Raw genomic sequence first — 20,222 nt, 5'->3', positions numbered from 1 at the left:
TAAAAAGACTAACCAGGATAAGTATTGCAAAAGGCTCATTGGGAATAAATACAATGTTGAATGATTTATTTTTCCCACCTAATTGTAAGAAATGCCGCATGTTTATATTCAGAAGATTTGCATGTACTTACCTGGGATAGAAAACTTACATATGTAAACTCTTGTCCTCCACTTTTGGATTCACAGGAAAACATATCACAGCCATTGGAGCAAGGTTTATATTCTTTATTTTCCAAAATGGATAACAATCAGCATATGATTTTGCAATATTTCAGGCTAATTTGAGTAAAACCATGCAGTTCAGTTTTTTTTAAGTTACCAGATGGTTTTAAAGAGAAAAATGCTTGCCACTTTGAGAGCGGACCTGTTTCTTCTGTTCTTCGAGGCAGTCACTGAGCTTAGGAAACAATAATAAATGACTGGTTTTATATAATTTTTTCAATGATATTAATTGCTTATATTTCCAAAGCTTTCAGATACCTAATTTAAACATTATGGAAATGAGATCTGGAACATATTCTTGTCATGTCCCAACTCAAATAGGAAGTTAAGGCTAACTATAATGAACAAAATTTATTTTGCCGCAAGAAGCTGAAAAAATAACAGTTTATAGTATCTTAAAATTTTGTCCAGATTATTGGAATTAGATATAGTCTTGAATTAAATTAACTGAATTTCAGAAAGTTACAATCTCATTTTAAGACAGGTTTCACAGTAAAAACCTAGGGAAATAACATCCATAATAATATGTACAAAATCACATATTGGGAAGGAAAAAAAGTCACTGGAAATATAAAAAGTCCCACTGAAAGAAAACGAAAGATTGTCACTTTGCCATGAAACTCTGTTATTCTGTTGATAGCTCTGTCTCCAGAGCAGATTTCACAGTGACGGTGGGGGCATTCGCCATGAACACTTTTATCTGCAGTGTGCTCCTGTGTGGGGAGATCTACTCCTAGAGCAGGATCTGTTCCTACCTTTTTCCAGAAACCACTGTCTAGACCGCTCGTTGCAATGACAGTTTTTGCAGCACAGGATCTGTGCAATATGAGAACGCTTTAAGGCCAAGAACCCAGTTCGCCTGAGGCCATGACCAGTAATCAGAGAGTACCAACCTGACCCAGCAGTGCAACAACAAAACTTTCTGAATTGCATAAACCTGTCAAAGACTCAGTTGTCCAAAATTCACGTGAGTCGATTATTTGATTAAGGTAAGAGTAGGTTGGCAGCGAGACGGGTGGGGGAAGGGGCTGTTGTTATCTTGAACTAAGCTAAAAATAGAAAAGCAGTATATAATTACTGGTGTGATCAGACTCTACAAGTAGCCGGGTTGTACAAAGAGTACCATGCTGCTTCACCAGGTAACTATATAACTAAGATCACCGCTGTACATTTCACGAATTAAATGCAAAAATATAATAAGGAGATACAAACACATAGCAGCTTGCAAAAACATATGACTATTTACACTGCCAGACACACAGACAATTGAGATGGCAGTTTTCAGACATGTGCCTTCACATGGGTCAAATGCCATCCCATCTCTTTCTTAAGGCAACAAATCCATTATTTCTACAGAAATGCACAAAAGAATGTTGAGGATTGGCATATCTACTTCCATTTCTCCTCTATAAGATATCAACAGTACTGTGCTGTGAGGAAGTCCTTTCATTTCATCTAGTAAAATCAGGTACTCGGATTATTTCATATGCTCCTGTTTGTTGGTTTGAATTTTTTGGGTTGGTTTGCTTGCTTTTTTGATGATCTGAGATTGCATCAAATTGGCGTGTTTACCCGCTGGAAATTTGGGTTGCTTTAGTTTCATGAGGGGCATCGCACATCATAGCTTTTCATCTGACTTATGTTAATAACAAATGGCTGGCTGATATATTCTCCATTTATATGGCCTTCACTGCAAGTCAATCCGATTAACCCACAGAAGAAAAGCAGAAGTACTAAAATGACTTCGTTTTTTTCTTCATGTTGGTAAAACACTGGTTTTCCTCAACTTTGCTGTGTTGTTTCATTTTTTCTGCTCGCTTTGGGCTTTAGAAACTGAAGGGATTGTATTTCACCAACAGGCAGGGCAAACGGACCATGCTGCTACTGCTTCGAGTTAAATAGAAATATTCATCATTAACGTGACTTGCGGAGCTAACGTAGTGGTGGTATATTGAGCTGCTCAGCGCAAATGTGAGCTTCAGGCTGCACTGGTCAATGAGACATAAAAATAGCACCAGTCACAGAGCACATTTTCATGACTTAGTGAGGCTTTTTCCTGTCAGCAGTTTGATTGAACGTTAAGAAGAAATGATTTAGGATTGCAGGTAGTCTTGCAATCTTGCTGATATAAGAGCTATATTCAACCTTTCACTCCCTAGATAAGATTAAATGGAAAACAGACTCACTTCAATGCTGAGCAGGTAGGTAAAGAAAAACAAGGAGAGCAAAAGAGGCAGGAAAACACACACACACGCTCACACACACCATCAGGCCAATGCTTTCTTAGCATTGCAGCCTTTCCATGAGGAACGGGGCACTTTTTTACATTTCTGCCTTTGTCAAACACAGTTCATTACTGCTTGTTTTGCCTCTGCCCCATGGAAACTTTTTCCAGGTACCTGTGTCCAAGTGGATCACATGCTTGCAATGACAAATACCACTGTAACTACTGTGGACCTCAGCAGAAAAGATAAAGTGCAAAATGTGAGTGATCATACAACTCAGTCTCCCTACTGCCCTGGTTTCCTTGTCTTTCTCTTGGAAGTCTTTGAGTGAGTCTTTTCTTCCTTGTTCGAAGCGGGATTAGTGGGAAATTGCAGTCCAAATCCATTAGGTCCATTTAGGAAGACACATTGAAAGTAGCGGACAGGAGCTAGGAAAACAAGGAAGAGATGGTTAATGTCTATGGCTTCCAAACTGGGGCCATGAGTCCATTCCGTGTTCTTTCAGAAAACATCTGTGTAATTTCATTTCCGTTAAGTGAGTTATAACAGCACAAATCTCTAGTGTGATCACAAGCCAGGTTCCACATATCAACAAGGTTTTAGCTAAAAGGCTCAATGAGACATATATGTAGCACAAGATTAGAAATTATTGACAATTTCACATTTAAACCCATTATTCCTATCAATGTTACAGTCCTATTTCTCCCAGAATATTTGCATTTTGGGATAGCTGAATGGAAGTCCTCAAACTTCACACATATATTTTCTGATTTTGTATTTCACAGCCACTTTCAGATACATTGAGGAGTTCCAGGAGGACTCATATCTAATAGTGATAATGACATATTTTATTGGGTTTCAAATGAATTATCTTTTATTCTGAATAAATGAATAAATGACAGTACCTCTTTCCTAGTCTTTCACAATCAGGGAGGTTTTCTCCCTTTTGATTTTTGAGCACTAGGCTGTGTAGTCACGTTTTTTTCCATTATGTTTTAAAAGCTTTCAAGAAAACATACTTTAGCACAGATGGAATTGACATAATTTGTTCCAAAACTGAGTTTTGCACTCTGAGATTAACGCTGACAAGGTTTTAAAAGATAAGTATTAGTCAGTTATGTGTTTGGGAAAATGATTGGAGGCATGGTGGCATCTGAAACAAGTTAGTTTTCATGCAATTGATTTTCTGATGCCTTTTTCTTTCCTCTGCTGTTCATTCCATATTAAAAAAATTAGCCGTTCCCTGTGACAGTTCTGAACTGAGATGGACTCCAGGGCTCCCTGTGTTATAAACTGAGGTGCAGCGTTTATTTATTGACCGCCAAGTCACAGTGAATGGTGGAACACAGAGTGGTGCGTCAGAAATGCTTGATTATTCAATCCAGTTATATTATCCTCTGTGGTCTTCTTGGCTGATTCGCACAAAGGTTAAGTCTTTGTTATTTAAAAAGCGCACTCGAAAATGGAGTTGGAAAACGGATCCTTCTGCAAATGGCTTACTGCTTTTCCACTAAATCTAAGAAAGGAAGCGATTTTTTTCCCCAAATTTTCAGTATTTCTGATGTTTCTCTTCGAGATGAATCTGAGACTTCTTCAGAAAACAGAGACAAAGTGACTCCCGTGACTAGAGCTCACAGCCTGAACGTGACAGACCAATGTTTCCCTGTGAGGCCTGACAAGCCACAGACTAGGTGCATGGTGTGGATGTGCTATGTCCTCTACTGTTGGCTGTTTTACAGTGGTGCTTGGGCAAGACCAGAAAGTTTCTGGGATATGTTATAGTTTCAACAAATAGACTTAGTTCATCCTTGAACCAAGGTAATTTTTGTGAGTAAAACTAACTAAAAGTAGTATATTGCCACAAGACCCAGTACGATTAAAACCAATATTTTCCTACCAAAGTAAAGTACTCTGTCAGAGACTTCTCAATCAGATCTTAGAAAAAACAACAAAACTACCAAACACACAGCCCCCTAAAATTTACTCCCAGTTGGTGCCAGTTTGATAAAGAGAACTACCTTACAGGAAGAAAACTGCCAATCAAAAACTCACCTTTCTCTGTTTAAATGGAAATTATTTCTGCATATTCCTCTTATGGATTTAAAAATTAAATAAAATGTCAATAACCCTCTTCTTTTTGAAGAAGGCAAGTAGGGCATTGTGCACTTGCTACCCCCAATAAATACCAATTAATAGTTTACCTAAGGATAATAAAAATGATTAAACTCCCCTGTATTTTACATGCAATCAGAATGCAAAGAAAATATCTGTTTTGTTACATACATTCACAAAGTCCTGATACATACCAGCTTATATATCTACATACTTACAAGCCTTTTAAAGATGCTTATGTCATGTAATTATAGCATGCCTGACACCACAGCGTTTTCCAGAGTTGTTATCTGATAATCATTCTAAAATCACCAGTAGTACTGACCACTGCAAACATTTCACTTGGAACTTACAGTCTATTGTTAAAAGCCACTAAATTCATGGAGGGAAAAGGGAAAGGGCAAACTTTCAGATTTTTGCAACTTGGCCAACAGCCACAAACTAATTATGGTGGACTGTAATACTGAATTTGAAAAACCAGCACAGAAAATAATTGTTTGAAAAAAAACCTGTCTAAAATTTATGTGTATTTGGAATGTGTAGGGCTAAAGATTACCCTTGATTGTATTATTTCTGAGATACCTGTAGTGTGGTGAAGTGAGCTCTGTTGTTTGGCTAATATCATAGAATCATAGAATAGTTTGGCTTGGAAGAGACCTTTAAAGGTCATCTAGTCCAACCCCCCTGCAATGAGCAGGGACATCTTCAACTAGATCAGGTTGCTCAGAGCCCCGTCCAACCTGGCCTTGAATGTTCCCAGGGATGGGGCATCTACCACCTCCCTGGGAAAGCTGTTCCAGTGTTTCACCACCCTAGTTGTAAAATATTTCTTCATTATATCTAGTTTAAATCTTCCCTCTTTTAGTTTAAAGGCATTACCCCCTGTCCTATCTCAACAGGCCCTGCTAAAAATTCTATCCCCATCTTTCCTGTAGGCCCCCTTTAAGTACTGGAAGGCCGCAATAAGGTGTTTCCAGAGCCTTCTCTTCTCTAGGCTGGACAACCCCAACACTCTCAGCCTGTCCTCATAGGACAGGTATTTCAGCCCTCCTCTGGACCTGCTCCAACAGGTCCATTTCTTTCCTGTGCTGAGGGGTCCAGAGCCAGCCACAGTACTCCAGGTGGGGTCTCACGAGAGTGGAGTAGATGGGCAGAATCACCTCCCTTGACCTGCTGGCCACGCTTCTTTTGATGCAGACCAAGATATGGTTGGTCTTCTTGGATGTGAGCATGCACTATTGGCTCATGTCCAGGTTTTCATCCACCAGTACCCCCATGTTCTTCTCCTCAGGGCTGCTCTCAATCCCTTCATCCCCCAGCCTGTATTGACACCAGGAGTTGCCCCAACTCAGGTGCAGGACCGTGCGCTTGGTGTTGTTGAACCTCATGATGCTCACGTGGGCCCACTTCTTGAGCTTGTCCAGGTCCTTCTGGATGGCATCCCATTGCTCAGGCATATCCACCACACCACACAGCTTTGTCTCATCTGTAAACTTGCTGAGAGTGCACTCGCTCTCCTTTTGAATGTGCACTCGCTCTTATGTTTTATCTAATCAAGCAACCAGAGCTTTGAAACAGACATATTGTAAACGTCTGTTTTATTATTTATTTATTTATTATCTGTCTTCTTTATTGATGATGAGATTTACACTTTCTGTAAACTGAATGGTCTGTCTTTAACATATTCTAACTTGTTAAGTAAAACAAAGTTAGCTGCCCATTTAGTAAGTCTATGCAGGAGGAAATGGTTTCAGAATGACACTTTTTGCTATGTGTTTTTTCACTATTTCCCTTTCATGTTGCCCTTCTTAGGCTGCTTTATCATGCAAACCTCAGCTGCAAAATACACAGATAAAAACTTCATTCAAAAAACACCAACCCCTAGAACTGTGTCTGTATCAGAATCTGCAACAGTGTTACGATACAAGCCATAGCCAGGAGAACAATTGGAATTTTGGCATGCAAATAAGACTACAAATGCATCCCATTTTGCCTTCACAATTCCCACATTCAATGTGAATACAGAACGTGTCTTTTAATCTGAAGTGGGTTCTCACTTTGCATGTATTGTCTCATATCTTCAGGGCAAATGTTACCAAAAAAAGATGAACAGTAAGAGCAAAATATGTGGTTTAACACTTTTGTCAGCTTAGCTGAGACAAAAAAAAAGGGTTATACCTGGCCTCATGCTTCTGTTTAGAATGTAGTTTATGAGAATTAGTATATTAGTTAAATTTCCCTTATAAGTGCTACTAAGGAAACAAAAAAAAAGTCAATACTGGAAAATTGCAGAAATGTTTTTTGAACAAATTATAACCAAAGCTGTTATATAAGGACATCTGATATCTAAGACAAGTTCATTTCTGAAAGGCTGGAGGAGGGAGTATTTGCTTCTTTGTCTTTCACTTTGTGAAAGATAAAGGCATTTTTTTCTCTCACGAAAAGAGAGAAATCTTTTAAATGATTTATGATTTTTTAAAATGAGCTAGAATGCAAATGACATACTATTTGTTGTTAATTGTTCTCATTAAGAGTACTGAATGAAAAAGGTAACAGGTAATAGGTAAAAGGCAACTAGATGACACAAGTCCCAATAAGGGACGAGACACTAGAGAGCAAAGAGAATCCCAAAGCCGTAAGATTGCTGGAACAGTAAAACAGTGATTTTAGATGATGTTCAATTTCCATATATTCATATAAGGCAAAAATACCAGCAGAATTGACTTGGCTGAGAACCAGCAGGCAGGCACACTGAAGTCCAAACACATCCCAGAATGAGATCTAACTTTCAAAGTATCCATAACTGTCATATTCCCTACAGATACTATTATGGTGACATCCACAAGTCCTTTATCAACCCAAATAGACTGATTACTCTGTGTCTCGTCCCTGACAGAGGCAGTGAGGAGTTAAATCCATCTGTATGTAGCATAAATCATCAATTTCTGTGAATCTGTATAGAACATTAGAATCAATGTACGAGAAAGCCTCACCCTCAGGTTTGAATATTGCTTAGCAGGTGGTTACAGTTTTTTGCCTTATGGTGGCTTATACTGGTTTAACAGTCTTTATTTACTGTCTGAGCAGAGAGGTTCACACTCAGCCATTTACATTTCCAAAGCATGAGAAAGCAGACACTGATGAAGTTATAATAAGATCCAAAATCTCTTGCAGCTGAGAGAAGGGTTAAGGAATTGCTGGGAAAGAGAAGAGTTTTAAATCTGAATAGATAACCAGAAGAACCTTCCATGCTTTCCTTTCCAAAGGGAATCAAGGGGTCCTCTACCAGGGGTCTGTGACAAATCTGGACAGAGAAAGATTTTCATGAGAAGCTCAGTCACCAGGACAGAGACTATTAAGCATCTGTCAGCTAATTAAATGAACCCTGTAGTGGAAGAGACTATAAAACTCAGTGCTAGGTAAGCACTGACTTGTTCATTTTCATCCTGCATATTTATGCCTTAATAGATCCCTACACTCTAAGCAGTCTATTTTGGAATTGTTTCTATGCTCATCTAGCTGATTTAGTTCTTCAAGAAAACTGATGAATACGAGGGCACTCCATCCTTACAGGCATGATGGACCTTAAAATTCAAGGTTCTGGGACACTGGAAAAGAGCTTGGCTTCCAATGCCTTGATCCACAATTTCCAAAGGATGATAGGCTCTAGCTACACTTAAGCAATGTCTGGTTTGGGAACTGGTAATTCAGGGGCTAAAAAGGAAAAGCACTTTTCATTTCCCCCCTTAGCTCCATGCAGTCTAGTTGGGAACATGTTTAAATCCAAGGATGTCCAGGGACCTTGTGATAATTTTCATGAAAGCTTCTCCTGAGTTAATATGACTTAGTATCATTTTGGAGAAGACTAATTCAAAGTGCCAAACTACCATTCAAGTGCCTACTCAATGGGAGTTTTGTGCAAGGAATTATGGTCATACAAATAAATAAATAAATAAATAAATGCATTTTTTCACTACAGTCTTCTTTAAAATTAATCTTATAAGGAAAGGGGGTAGAAAATTCAGAGAGGAATAAAATTTACTAATTCTAAGAATGTAAATGTGTTCCTGTTTACTTGTCATACTGGTTAAAGTCCCATTTCTACAAAGCTCAGATAGCTGTTTTTAAGGCAAGCCACCAAATAAAATATTCATTAAAAAGTAAGAGCTTTTAGCAACAAAAGTTTGGTTATTAGGGAAAAATTACAGAGAATATGTGAGGAAACAATTTTTATTAACGATGTTTTCTAGTTTGAATAAAATTTCTTCACTTAGAGGCTTTCCTAATAGAATTCAACAATTCAACAAAGCACAAAAATTCAGGCAATCATAGCATTAGAAACAACTAATTGGTAACCAATTATAAGTAGGAGGAAAGTATTAACAATTTTTCTCATTTCTTTCTGATGGCTTCTCAGGAATGCACATGCTGTGTTTTGGTTCAGCAATCAAAACTCAACCACGCAAGAACAAAGAAAACTTGTTCCAATGACTAGGGAGCTGAACTTTTTTATGCTTACAGAAGGGTGAAGAAGAAAAGCAGGTATTTTCTTCCTTGCTCTGCTTCTTTCCCTATCAAATAATTTGGGCTCTTTCCCTTCACTATTCAGTAAATTTACACTATGACAAACTGACAGGAGAAAGCACAGGGGTGGATGGGGAATAGTTGTAGCGTGGAACCCTTGCTAAATATCACGTTTTGCCTTCACATTTTCAAATCCAAGTATCTAAGTCTTTGTGCTTAGATGCACTGTGTAACTGACATTTAATTAAGTCCCATTTCACTGAATAGCAAAGGTGAATGCTGAGGGCCTGTGTTTTCTTAAATTCATGATATGGTTCATGTTTAGATACTGGCTATTCAAAACAACACGGTTAATTAGATTTATCTTTTTTGGATAAATCTTTTCAGCTCCTTTCTTATTATTGAGCATGCTGTACAGTCACACTACTGCCATTCTCAGGAAGTAAAATGCTTAATGGGAAAGAGGAGGGAGGAAAAGAAGAGGAGAAATGTCCATTACACACGTGCAAGTAATATCAGTACCACTTTAAATCCATTCTATATAGCTAAAACATCCCCTTAAAATGACATTTTTCTAGCATTGTATAGACAATGTGTAGACAGTAAAGGGAAAAAAGAAATTGTCCCATGAGGATACTACTTTCACATCTTATTTCCTGTCTTGAATAAGGAAAGAAAAAGAAGAATGGTCAGAAAACATCCCTTAAAGCTACTTTCAAAGTGTCTGTGATATAATGCAATAATTGCTCATCTTTGCAAACACCATCCAAGTTTTCACATCCATTTTAGCAGGGGAACTGTCAGATAATAAGTTATTTAATAAACAAGTACCAAAGCTGTTTGAGTAGCAGAGTTAAATACTAGCAACAACATTGTTACTACAGCCATGAGAACTCAGATTGCACGTTCTCCTTAACAGCTCCTTTTCAAGCACCATGGAACTGCAAGGTCTGGAGAAGGTAAAATAGTTATATTTTAAAAGAGTAAATACACATCCTTTCAAAAATTGTGCTCAACAATGAGCAAATAACACCCAGAAGATTGCTCTATTTCTTAAGAGTGTCTGTAGTCCCAACTAACTCAGGAAATTTGCTAAATACACAAAAGAAACTAGCCTTCATTGGTGTTTAAATCAGAGTCACAAAAATAGTATCAGTACAAAGTCAGTAGTACATGTCTTTAATAATGCTTTCTTGGTATAAAACGTATTGTAAATGTATCGGATCAATAGTGCCAGGAGGTCACTCTGGTCATATTTAATGTCATTAGAAGGGGGAAAAAATCACCAGGGTAAAAACACGTATAAGATCCCAAGATGAGAACTGGTTAAAACCGGTTGTGATTTATTACTTATCAAAGTCAGTGCTCTTTTTGAAACATAACAACAAAGCTCAATGAATGAGATCTTTATTCTAACAAAACCAATTTCCGCAATAAAAGGTGAAATTTAATATTTCTGTCTTTCCACTTGAATGCGATAGATGACACCTAACAATCATTTAAGGGAACAAAAAAAATCTGTATTTTGCTAACTGGCTCTTGCATTGTCTAGTAAGAAGGCTTAGTGGATAAATAAGCTGTATGTTTAGAGAAAAAGTGTTATACTCCATGTTATGGTCACCGCACACAAACCACGTAACTCTCACGTAAATGTGTGAATATCTCCAAAGTGTGATATTCCCCCAAAATTCATTAAAAATTTCTTTTTGTTAGACAGTAGAACCATGCAAGATGTAACAGTACGACACATATGTGGTAATACAGACACTTCCAACAAAGCATAGCAATGATCAGAGCACGCAGGCTTTACAATTTTGCTAGCATTGAGCTTTCGAAGCTGGCATGATATGTTTTCTTAGTGAAACATTGGAGCAAATGAATGAATGAAAGAACGATATTTAAGAGGGACCAAAAAATTAATGCAGACCTGATCCAAAGACTATTATAGTCTGTTGGATTTATTCACAGTCTGCAATGATAATTACATGAGACTACAGTGGTATTTGGTGGACAGCAATATAGAATTGGATTTTATTGCTATTGCTCAATAAACAATAAGAGTATCTTGGTAGGATGCACTGTGTGTTGATCATGTACCTTAGGCATGTTGACGTGGCATGGTCTCTGTCGACTCATTCTTATGGCCAGCATGTTCAACTAATGTAATTACAATATATTGCATTAAAATCATTGTTTCTAATGAACTACCAGTCATTAAAAGATTGGTTTAAAACTTACATACGAACACATTTAAAACATATAAAACCAAAGAAGAAGGTAAAAACAATCAGGGATCTTATTATGTTAACAAGGATGGATACCAAATAAATGGAAGTTAATACCAAATATTTATTCAGCTGTGAAGGCATGGGATGGAGATAGGAGGGAAAAGGAAGGAAGGGGAAGGAAAGGGAGAGGAGAGAAACAGTGAATGATAAGGCAGTTAAACAACTAATGAAAGCGAAGCTGATGTTTGAATGATACAAGCGCTTTCTTCATTTTGGTTATTCAAACTGAAATCTTTATTAAATAAAGGGTGGGTTTTTTTGGATGCATGTAGCATTATGTGTACATATTTATCTTCCCTAGTGAGAATTTTTATGTTAGGAGCAGCAGCACTTCTTTATGACAATAAAAACTCGAGGAAAAGACTTGAACTATGCTACTGACAAACCCTGATATGCCTAAATTCATCCTGCTTAACATCAGACACTGGAGGAGCAACCTTCTGGATTTATCTCTTGCCGCATGAAGTAATGCTAGGAGGCAACTCAAATTTCCAAGGGATGAGTAACCCATTGGAGAAGTTGCTCTCTCACTGACCATAGAACTTGTGCAAAGATGCCCTTATTTAAGCGTCTATGATTAGGAGGATTGGATCCGTGCCTGTGTGCTACTTACAATAAAAGATGAAGCTAAATTAGAATGTCTTCCCCGCTCCGAATTTGCACAGTTGTAGGAACAAGTTAAAACAGAAAGAAACTGTAGGAGCTCAGTAGGCTGGCTTCTTTAAAGTATTTCAGAGCATCTGCTGCCAGTTCTGGTCTCACTAATAAGGAATTGCATCACATAATTACCATATGTCCACTGGATTTGACTATACTGATGGCAACCTGGAAACATGAACTCACTCCAACATCAGGCTGCCTGTTTTTCTGTTGGTAAATGTTTAAAAGTGAAATCTATGTTGATAAACAAGTAAGACAGTTGTTCTGTCCTCTAAGCAATGTGCCCATTAGAAGAGAAGGAATATGGCATTAGAGGAATTACTTTCCTAAAGTTCAAGAGGGATTTGAAGAAATGGCCATTTATCTGAAACTGAGATAAATAATCTCTGACTTGGAAAACTCTTGAAGAATTACATTTTGTACCGACCTTTCCTTCCACGAAATATGTCATGGAAATACATAATATTTACTTTTCTTCTCTTTTTTTTCAGTGTGATTTAAGAAGATACAACAGTCAAATTAAAGGGCAAAACCAACTTAACAATGAGAAACATTAAGATACTAGATATTGATGTTTCATTTGTGGCAAAATCATTCAGAGCCTTATACTGAGATTTTTTTTTCCTTTTTTTTTCATTTGACTTGGCACAAATTTAGTGTACATTTATAAATGCTGGGAGCCACTTAGTTTAATTTTAGCAAAATGTTTTGACCCAGTTAAGAGAAAGGGAAAGAAATCATTGTCCAACAGGAGTAAATACCATTACTAATTGGATTCATTTTGCAAAGATAGGCAAAACAGACTCTTATTACTGCATCTAAACCAGCATGCTAAACATATTTTTTTTCATAGTCTTCTTTTCTATAGGCTGCGACCCTTATATGTTGTTTAGTTAGACTAATTTATCCCTATGTTTACAGAAAAATAAGTGTTTCTCTAATAATTTGCTAGGAAAATCATTTTTAGACTTAACATGAGAAATAATTAATTCATTAATTAATTGTAAAAAACACCAAATTTTGATTATCTTGTCTGTTTTCAACTTTTGCTGATCCTCTAACTCATTTTTTTGCCAAAGATCCTTCTATTTCTGGGATCTCTCTCTGGACTCTGAGGTTTCCCTTAGTGTATTCCCTGGTAGAATTTTGCTTGTTCCCTTTTGATGTAAACAACCATTCCAAGCTCAGAGGGGACATTATCAAGTATGTGAGAGACTGAATAATGTTTGTGGACCAAGACTTAGAGTGGACTTTGGACACCTTGAACGAGATTTAGGTTGAATGACAGCACCTACGTTTGAAGTCATGTTCACAAACCAGCTCTCCGATGACAACAGGAAATATCCCTCCACTACCAGAGGTGCCTGATAGTATAAGAATTAGTCAAGAATTATTTCTAAATTTTTCCCAGTAGCCGTTTTGAAGTATTTTATGTAAAGGGGTTTTGAAGCAGAAACAGACCTTTGTATCAAATCGAGAAATCTTGTCTATTAATCTCCAGTACCAATGGCTCTTGTATTAATGGGTCTGGAATTATGCAAATTCAAGAGGAACAGGCAACTGGTGTTTCACCCTTATTATTCTGTAACTCAGTAGCCCTAGTGCCCTCCTGGGAAGCAGAAGGTATAAAGTTGAGTCTCTCCAGGTGAAGAAGGCTCTGAAAGAGTGTCAGCTAAATCCCTTGGAGAGTGCACAATGATTACACAGGTATAGAGGAAATATCACTGTCACCACCATTTTGAAAGCAAAGTAATTATAGGTGCATTTTGTCAAGGGCCTGATGTTGCTGCCGGGTTAGTTGTACTCAAAGCATGTCTGTCAGACAGGAATTGTTAATCAAGTTTCTGGATCCTAATGAAGTTTTTGTAGGAACTGTGCACTAGGCCGGCAGTTTTCCCTGTTTCAAAAACAGGAATATATGGGCCAAAAAAATCTGTGCTTGCATGAGAAGGTGCCTTACGGATGTAGAAACCTTAAGCTTTATGGAACATATTCAACAGACTGTTTGGGACACTAAAATCTTCAAAAATAATGTTTTGGGTCTGACCTTATATTCGTAAGAGTGGTTTTCACTGTTGATTGTCAAGGGCTCTCTCTGCTTGTTAATCTTCAGGATTTCTCTCTTACACCTTTTAAATGAGAGTCTATCAGTGGGGTCTGTAAAGTGTTTTCACGGTTGTGGCACAGCTGAAGTTTGCATAATAATAAGAAAATGTTCTCAGTCTTGAAGACTGAGCTAGTAAAATTCAAGTGCTCTTAACATGTAGGTAATATTTAGATGGTACATAAAAATTGAACTGAATCAACCCTACTTTTGTCACTTTGTTGGTAACTGTGAAAACTTACGATTGCTTATTGGGGAGGTGGTCTTTAAACTGAGTCCAAGTAACTCTCGTCATAATGCAAAGCTGATTGAGAATCAATCTCAGTAATTCCTATGTGTAAAAAAATCTTGACAACAAATAAACTCATGGTAAGGTAATGGAATTACCAAATACAGCCAAAGGTAAAAAAGGAGATTAGTTTAAAGCCAGGGATAGATGCCCCTCTGTAGAAGACACAGCAGGAACCCAAAGAGCTTCTAGATTCTCCCCATGAAGTTCTTTGTTTCAAAAGATAAAACTTACCCTTTGGGATTTAAATAGAATGTCTGTAATTCGTAATTTAGATTACAATGTCACTATGCTGAGAGGCCCTCTATAAGCTTATAATTAACAGAAAACCTCATGTATTTTTCTCATTTGTGGTGTGTATTTACAGATTTTGAGTTTCAAAACTTATTGCAATCTGTAAGAATTTTTCCAGAGAGATTTATTCAGGATCAGACCAGACCATAAAGCTTTCATTTTACCTAGCTACACAATATGGCTGATCTTTCTCCCTTCTATGGCTTTTCTATCTAGGAACCATCAGGAAGATTAATTCAAGTTAACTTTAAAAATGGATTAATTAGGTCATATAAAATTGTTACATGGGCACTCATTTAGAATTAAAACAGCCTTAGTGAAATTTTCATCAATCCAATTTCAAAATAGGTTAAAATTAATTAAATCAGGGTCACCTTAGTTCTTAATAAGTGACACTCAAGCATTTAGCACTGTTTAACTGAGCTCTTTAAGCATACACCTCTTGTTAATGCACAGTATTCCTCCATGTCTCCACTTAGACAAGCCTGCTGAGAATTAGTCTCCAAGTATTTCTTTAAAAGTCAACTTCAGAATAGTGGAATGACTAACACCGAGTTAGTTGTTGGAAAGCCTGCATATGCAACCTTGGTCCTCACAATTGTAACAAACATGAAATGTTGAGACATTCATGGGTACCCACGGAATGGAGGCTGTTCTACACGGACCCTCTTGCAAACAGCCATAACGTGCAGCTCATCCTGCTCTCATGCTGAGCGCTTCTACCGCAGAGTGATGAGCACCCTGGAAAATCTTACTGAATGAGAATATCCCGCATAGACACAGGTTTTGTAAATGAATGAGCACAGAACTTCTCAGAGTGCCAGCTCCTTCTATTATTTTCCAGCCAATGGCACACTTCTTTATGTTCAGAAAATACGAAATTAATATGAGTGATTTATTGCTGAATTCTGGTGAGAAAAAAAAAAAGATTAATCTCTACTACTGTTTTCATTATTACTTTCAGAGACACAACTGTTACAGTTAATGGCCCCTTCCTTGATCTATATTTCTATTTTTGTGAAAAGACATAATATCTTTTCTCCGCAACGTTATTCTTCAGCTTCTTTGATCTAGTTGCATTCAAAGACCAAGCTTCAGGAGTATGAGTTTATGCAGCTGAAGTTCTGAAAGAAACTGCTGACAGAATACCAGAACCGTCAGCCATCTGGGATACACAGACTCTCCGGGCAGCAAGGAGAATAGAAAATAGAGTATCTGCAGTTCATCACCTATCTATAGATGAGAGCTACCTGTCCTGCACTGATGAAGCTCTTTCTTACCTTCTCTTTTGAATATTGTGCACTATTTTTAAAGTAGTTCAATGCTTCTGTTTTATAGAACAGGACCAATATGTTTGTACTTGATGAAATTGACAAAAACTATAATTTCAGAATAAAGAAAAAAGATCATATTTTCCTCCAAAGTCTTCAAATGCTTCAGAACCAAGGAAAAAATAAAGGAAAGTGGTCTCATTCTCTTTCAAAATAATGATGCAAGGAAAAAATCTTACATATTGCTCTGCTAACAAGTTTATGTTCCCCCAGCACTGAGGAACATCCTTGATAGTGTCTCAAATGTCTCTCTTATCAAATCTCACATTAAATAGAAGATTTGGAATATTATTTGGAATATTAAATAGCAGATTTGGAAATCGCCTTTGCATTGGAAAATATGTTACAGGAAGACAGAAATTGCAAAGCAATAAAACAACTTTACAGTAATACACCAATCACCATGTGGTAATACAGACATGTAATGAATTCATCCACTTGAGTAATGGAGGTCTTCATGTGGTGATCACTATGTTCCATTGAATACCTTTTGTTGATAATATGATGAAATGATTCCTCTTTATGCTAGAAAACATCTGAGAAACTGTATTGCTCTCTATCACTGCAGAAGCAGAGGAAAAATTTAGCTGAGAAATGCTTTGTTTCATAAAAGCGCTAGCATAATATGTTCATATAAATGGTGTTCCAACTCTGCTTAATAATAATCTTAGTTTTCCCAGAGTTACAACTTCTTTGAATAGGCAGTAAGTATAGAAACTCTCATGTGCAAGAAAGCTTTAAAGCTCTCATAATGTACAAGGGTAGATGCATGAATTACATAAGTCTATTTACAACACATCTATTAACATGGAAGATAGCATAACTAGTTTGATTTCTCTTAACCGTGAGAATAATCCACACGTTTCTCTAATTTAACAAGGAAATTTATACAGGATTAGTATCAATCTCATTATTTTTCCTTTTTCATTCTCTTCCATCACAGCCTCTCTCTATTTCTGCCACATTTGCACATCTGTGGCCTTAGATAGCAGCACACTAAAACCATCAACCTCTTCAGCTCACTGTATGGCAAATGCAATACATGTTGCTTCCTGAGTTTTCAGCCATGAGGACAGTTGCAAGGTAATTGCAATAAACATAATCACCTTTTGATTAATCTAGATTTTCATACTCTGGTACAAGCCTTGAAACAAACTAGGACTTATATAAAAGCATCCAACTGTTCATTCAGGGTATGGTAGCTAGTCCTCACCACGGAGTTGAATTCGTACACTCCTCAAACTTTACACCAGGAGTCAAAAACTCTGCTTCTGTGAACTTGCAAATACATTCATTATACGGTAGAAGGAAAAAAATGGAGTTCCAAGAATTCCCGGTTTTTTGTGTAGGTAAGTTTCAGTCTGAGTCCAAGTGTCAATTTTGACATTTAGGACAGGAGAAAGAAGGGGAAAGAATTATAATTGCTTGCAGCATACAGGGGAGTGACATTTAATGTCTACTGCACATATCACCATTGTTTATGAAAGGTACAGTACTGTTTAAAATTCTGTTTAAATGTGGAGCATTCTAAAATTAAAGATTTATACAGCTTTTTAAATTGCTTATTTTTCCTCATCTGATTGCTTTTTAATATCAGGGAAAGGCTGAAGAACTGATCAAAATCTAAGAACATGGGAATCTACTCTATTCAGTTTTTGAAAGCTGAAAGATTTACTATTTAAATTTTTAGATTATCTCAGAATGTATAAATCCTTCTATACTTCCATTTATCAGCGAGAAGTATTAGTATTCAATGCACTGGTGAAAATGCACTGGCTTCATCTGCAAACAGAATAGGCAAAAGCTATCAAGTTCCAACTCAAGCGTACATCACCTAGGATTTGGTCTCAACTTTTAAATTCTCAATTTGAGCAAATACCAAAGAACAACATTCATAAAGAGAAATCACTTTGATGTTCTTCTGTAAACCTCTCATCCATTGCCTGAAAACTAACTTATTCTTTTTAGTGGACAAAGAATAGTTTGAAACTATTTACATAGTAAGCTCTGTTTGCAAAGCCAGTTATGAAGAACTGTTTGCACAGAGCTGCTTATGATCTGCGAAACATCCACTCATGAATAATTGCACAATTACAATGTAGAATTAAGTTGACGAATCATAACAATTACTGTAAATGAAAGCCACAGTAACACAGTTTTTGAATGATGTAAACTTTGCCAGAGTGTGATGTGCAGGAGAAAGTCCACTGACAAACAAGTTTAGTGCATTCCTGTTTTACACTGAATTTGGAATTTTGCTCTGTAAGGAAATTCTTTTCTCTCCTGGCAAACTATGTGCTTTAACTTACTGGTTACTTATTATGATTATTACGATTAGCACTACTTGATCTATATGAATTCTATATTAATAAACTAATAATAACTTTTTGCTAGCATAGATTCTACCTTCTGCATCTCTCAGTTAACAACAAAATCACTAAAAGGAATTAAAGTCTATAACTGACTCTATAACTTTGTGTTCCTGATTAAAAAAAAAAGAGATTAAAAAAAAAAGCTAAGCTATTCTTATATGTAAATGTCGTTGCCCTTATACAACAAGATCGTGTGAGCTCCACGTGCAAATATTTTCATACGAATAAACATGCTAACATGTGGATGCTTGATCTTAGCATTTATTTTGCATTTTTTCTTCCTTGGTGTCAGATTGTTCTGTACTTTTATATTTAGCTACCTTTTTTATTATTCTTCAAATATTGTAAGTTTATACCTATACCTATGGAAAAATACATATTTCTAAATACATAGATTTATATAACTACACATATATTACACATTTTATACCGTGTATATAGGACTCTAAAGCATTCTACTTATAGTAAAAAAGGTAAAAAAATCATATACAACAAGACAGTCTGGATGATTAACAGTAAAATTTTTTCCTCAGTAGTTTAAGATAAAAAAATTGCACTGGACAAACCATATTAATATTTAGTTCATGTTTGCTGTGTAAACCAGTTGCACCTCATAAGTGAGATTAAAGTTTTTGATCCTTGTCTGTCACGAATCAGTGCAGTTTCACTTAAGTCATGGGAATTAACTTATACTAGACAAGAATCTGGAATATATTTTTATTTTTACTGTAAGCTATGAAAAACATGGAGCTAACTGATAACACAATGCAGGGACAAGTCCTCCTAAGATGCCCCACCTTATTCACCTTTTTTTCAGGGTGGGTTGGGGTGGTGGGCACACTTTTATGGGAGACAATGTTTATTAATGTCAGAGAAAATAAATTGAACACGTTTCTCCTTATGTGGTTTTGTTATGGAACAGATTTTCTATGAGGAGCATAAACAGTGCACTGCCAAATTAATTACAGCCCACTTAGTTTATAAAGTAATTAGCTGAATTTATGTTTAAAAGTTTAGGAAGGTGGTAAAGCAATACCATTTGAGCAAATCATTCTCCACAGGAACAATATTCATGGGTTTGATTTACTTCTTGTTGCCTAGACTTGCCTCACATCTTGTCCCCTAGACTTGAATGAGAGGTGTGAAAAGATTGCAAGTGTGATCTCCTTTACAAAAAAACCCCAACCAAATCCAAACAAACAAAACCCCCAACCAAAACATGAAAAACAAAAAGGAAAATTTTGGAAAGGAAAAGGAAGTTCCTTTACAGTAAAAGGAAATTGTGTACCTGTTGTCAGGTTGTGATGTCGTGGAGCTTCTTTTACCGGCGGGACTCCTAAAGAACGAAACGTAGATGATAAATTAATCTTCAGTTTCAGGCTAAAATATTTAAATAAATTTCAATAAGCACCATGCTAGTCTCTTGGAATTAACTCACAAATTGGAATCTCTATAAACCAGATTTATTTTAAACGTGACTTTTCTAGTAAACTATTTAAACGTATAAATTTTATGTAGTAAGACCATAGAAGCAAACTCCTTCTAGATACTAGTTTAGGAAACTTTCACCAGCCCAACTAACTGGTATCCTTTGAGGTTGCAGGACTTCAATATAGTGTTTATGTGCAAGTCACTCTCTTTTACCAATGAAGAGAAGACATTTATGTCTTAGACACCTAACTTAATAAATTAGTGTAACATGTTACTATTAATTACATTCAGAGGTATATCAGAAAACTTTTCCCTGTCTGCATATTACTGTAGGGAAACAATCAAGGCAGTGCTGTGTCCAACAGGTAAA

At 36.6% G+C, this 20,222-nt stretch overlaps 1 protein-coding gene across 1 annotated transcript in view; it reads right to left on the bottom strand.

Annotated features, from left to right (window-relative positions):
• Nucleotides 1–210: 210 nt before the first annotated feature.
• Nucleotides 211–20,222, bottom strand: part of TRDN (triadin) — a 229,748-nt gene continuing 209,736 nt past the window's right edge. The window contains exons 38-39 of the mRNA XM_074580841.1: nt 19,710–19,757; nt 211–2,875 (exon numbers count right to left, since the gene is read on the bottom strand). Of these exons, the coding sequence (XP_074436942.1) occupies nt 2,733–2,875; nt 19,710–19,757 (191 nt within the window). The 3' untranslated portion in view covers nt 211–2,732. The remainder of the gene's footprint in view (nt 2,876–19,709; nt 19,758–20,222) is intronic.

Source organism: Larus michahellis, chromosome 3, assembly GCF_964199755.1.
Source record: "Larus michahellis chromosome 3, bLarMic1.1, whole genome shotgun sequence".
Taxonomy (NCBI): domain Eukaryota; kingdom Metazoa; phylum Chordata; class Aves; order Charadriiformes; family Laridae; genus Larus; species Larus michahellis.
This window is presented reverse-complemented; position numbering and strand designations above follow the sequence as displayed.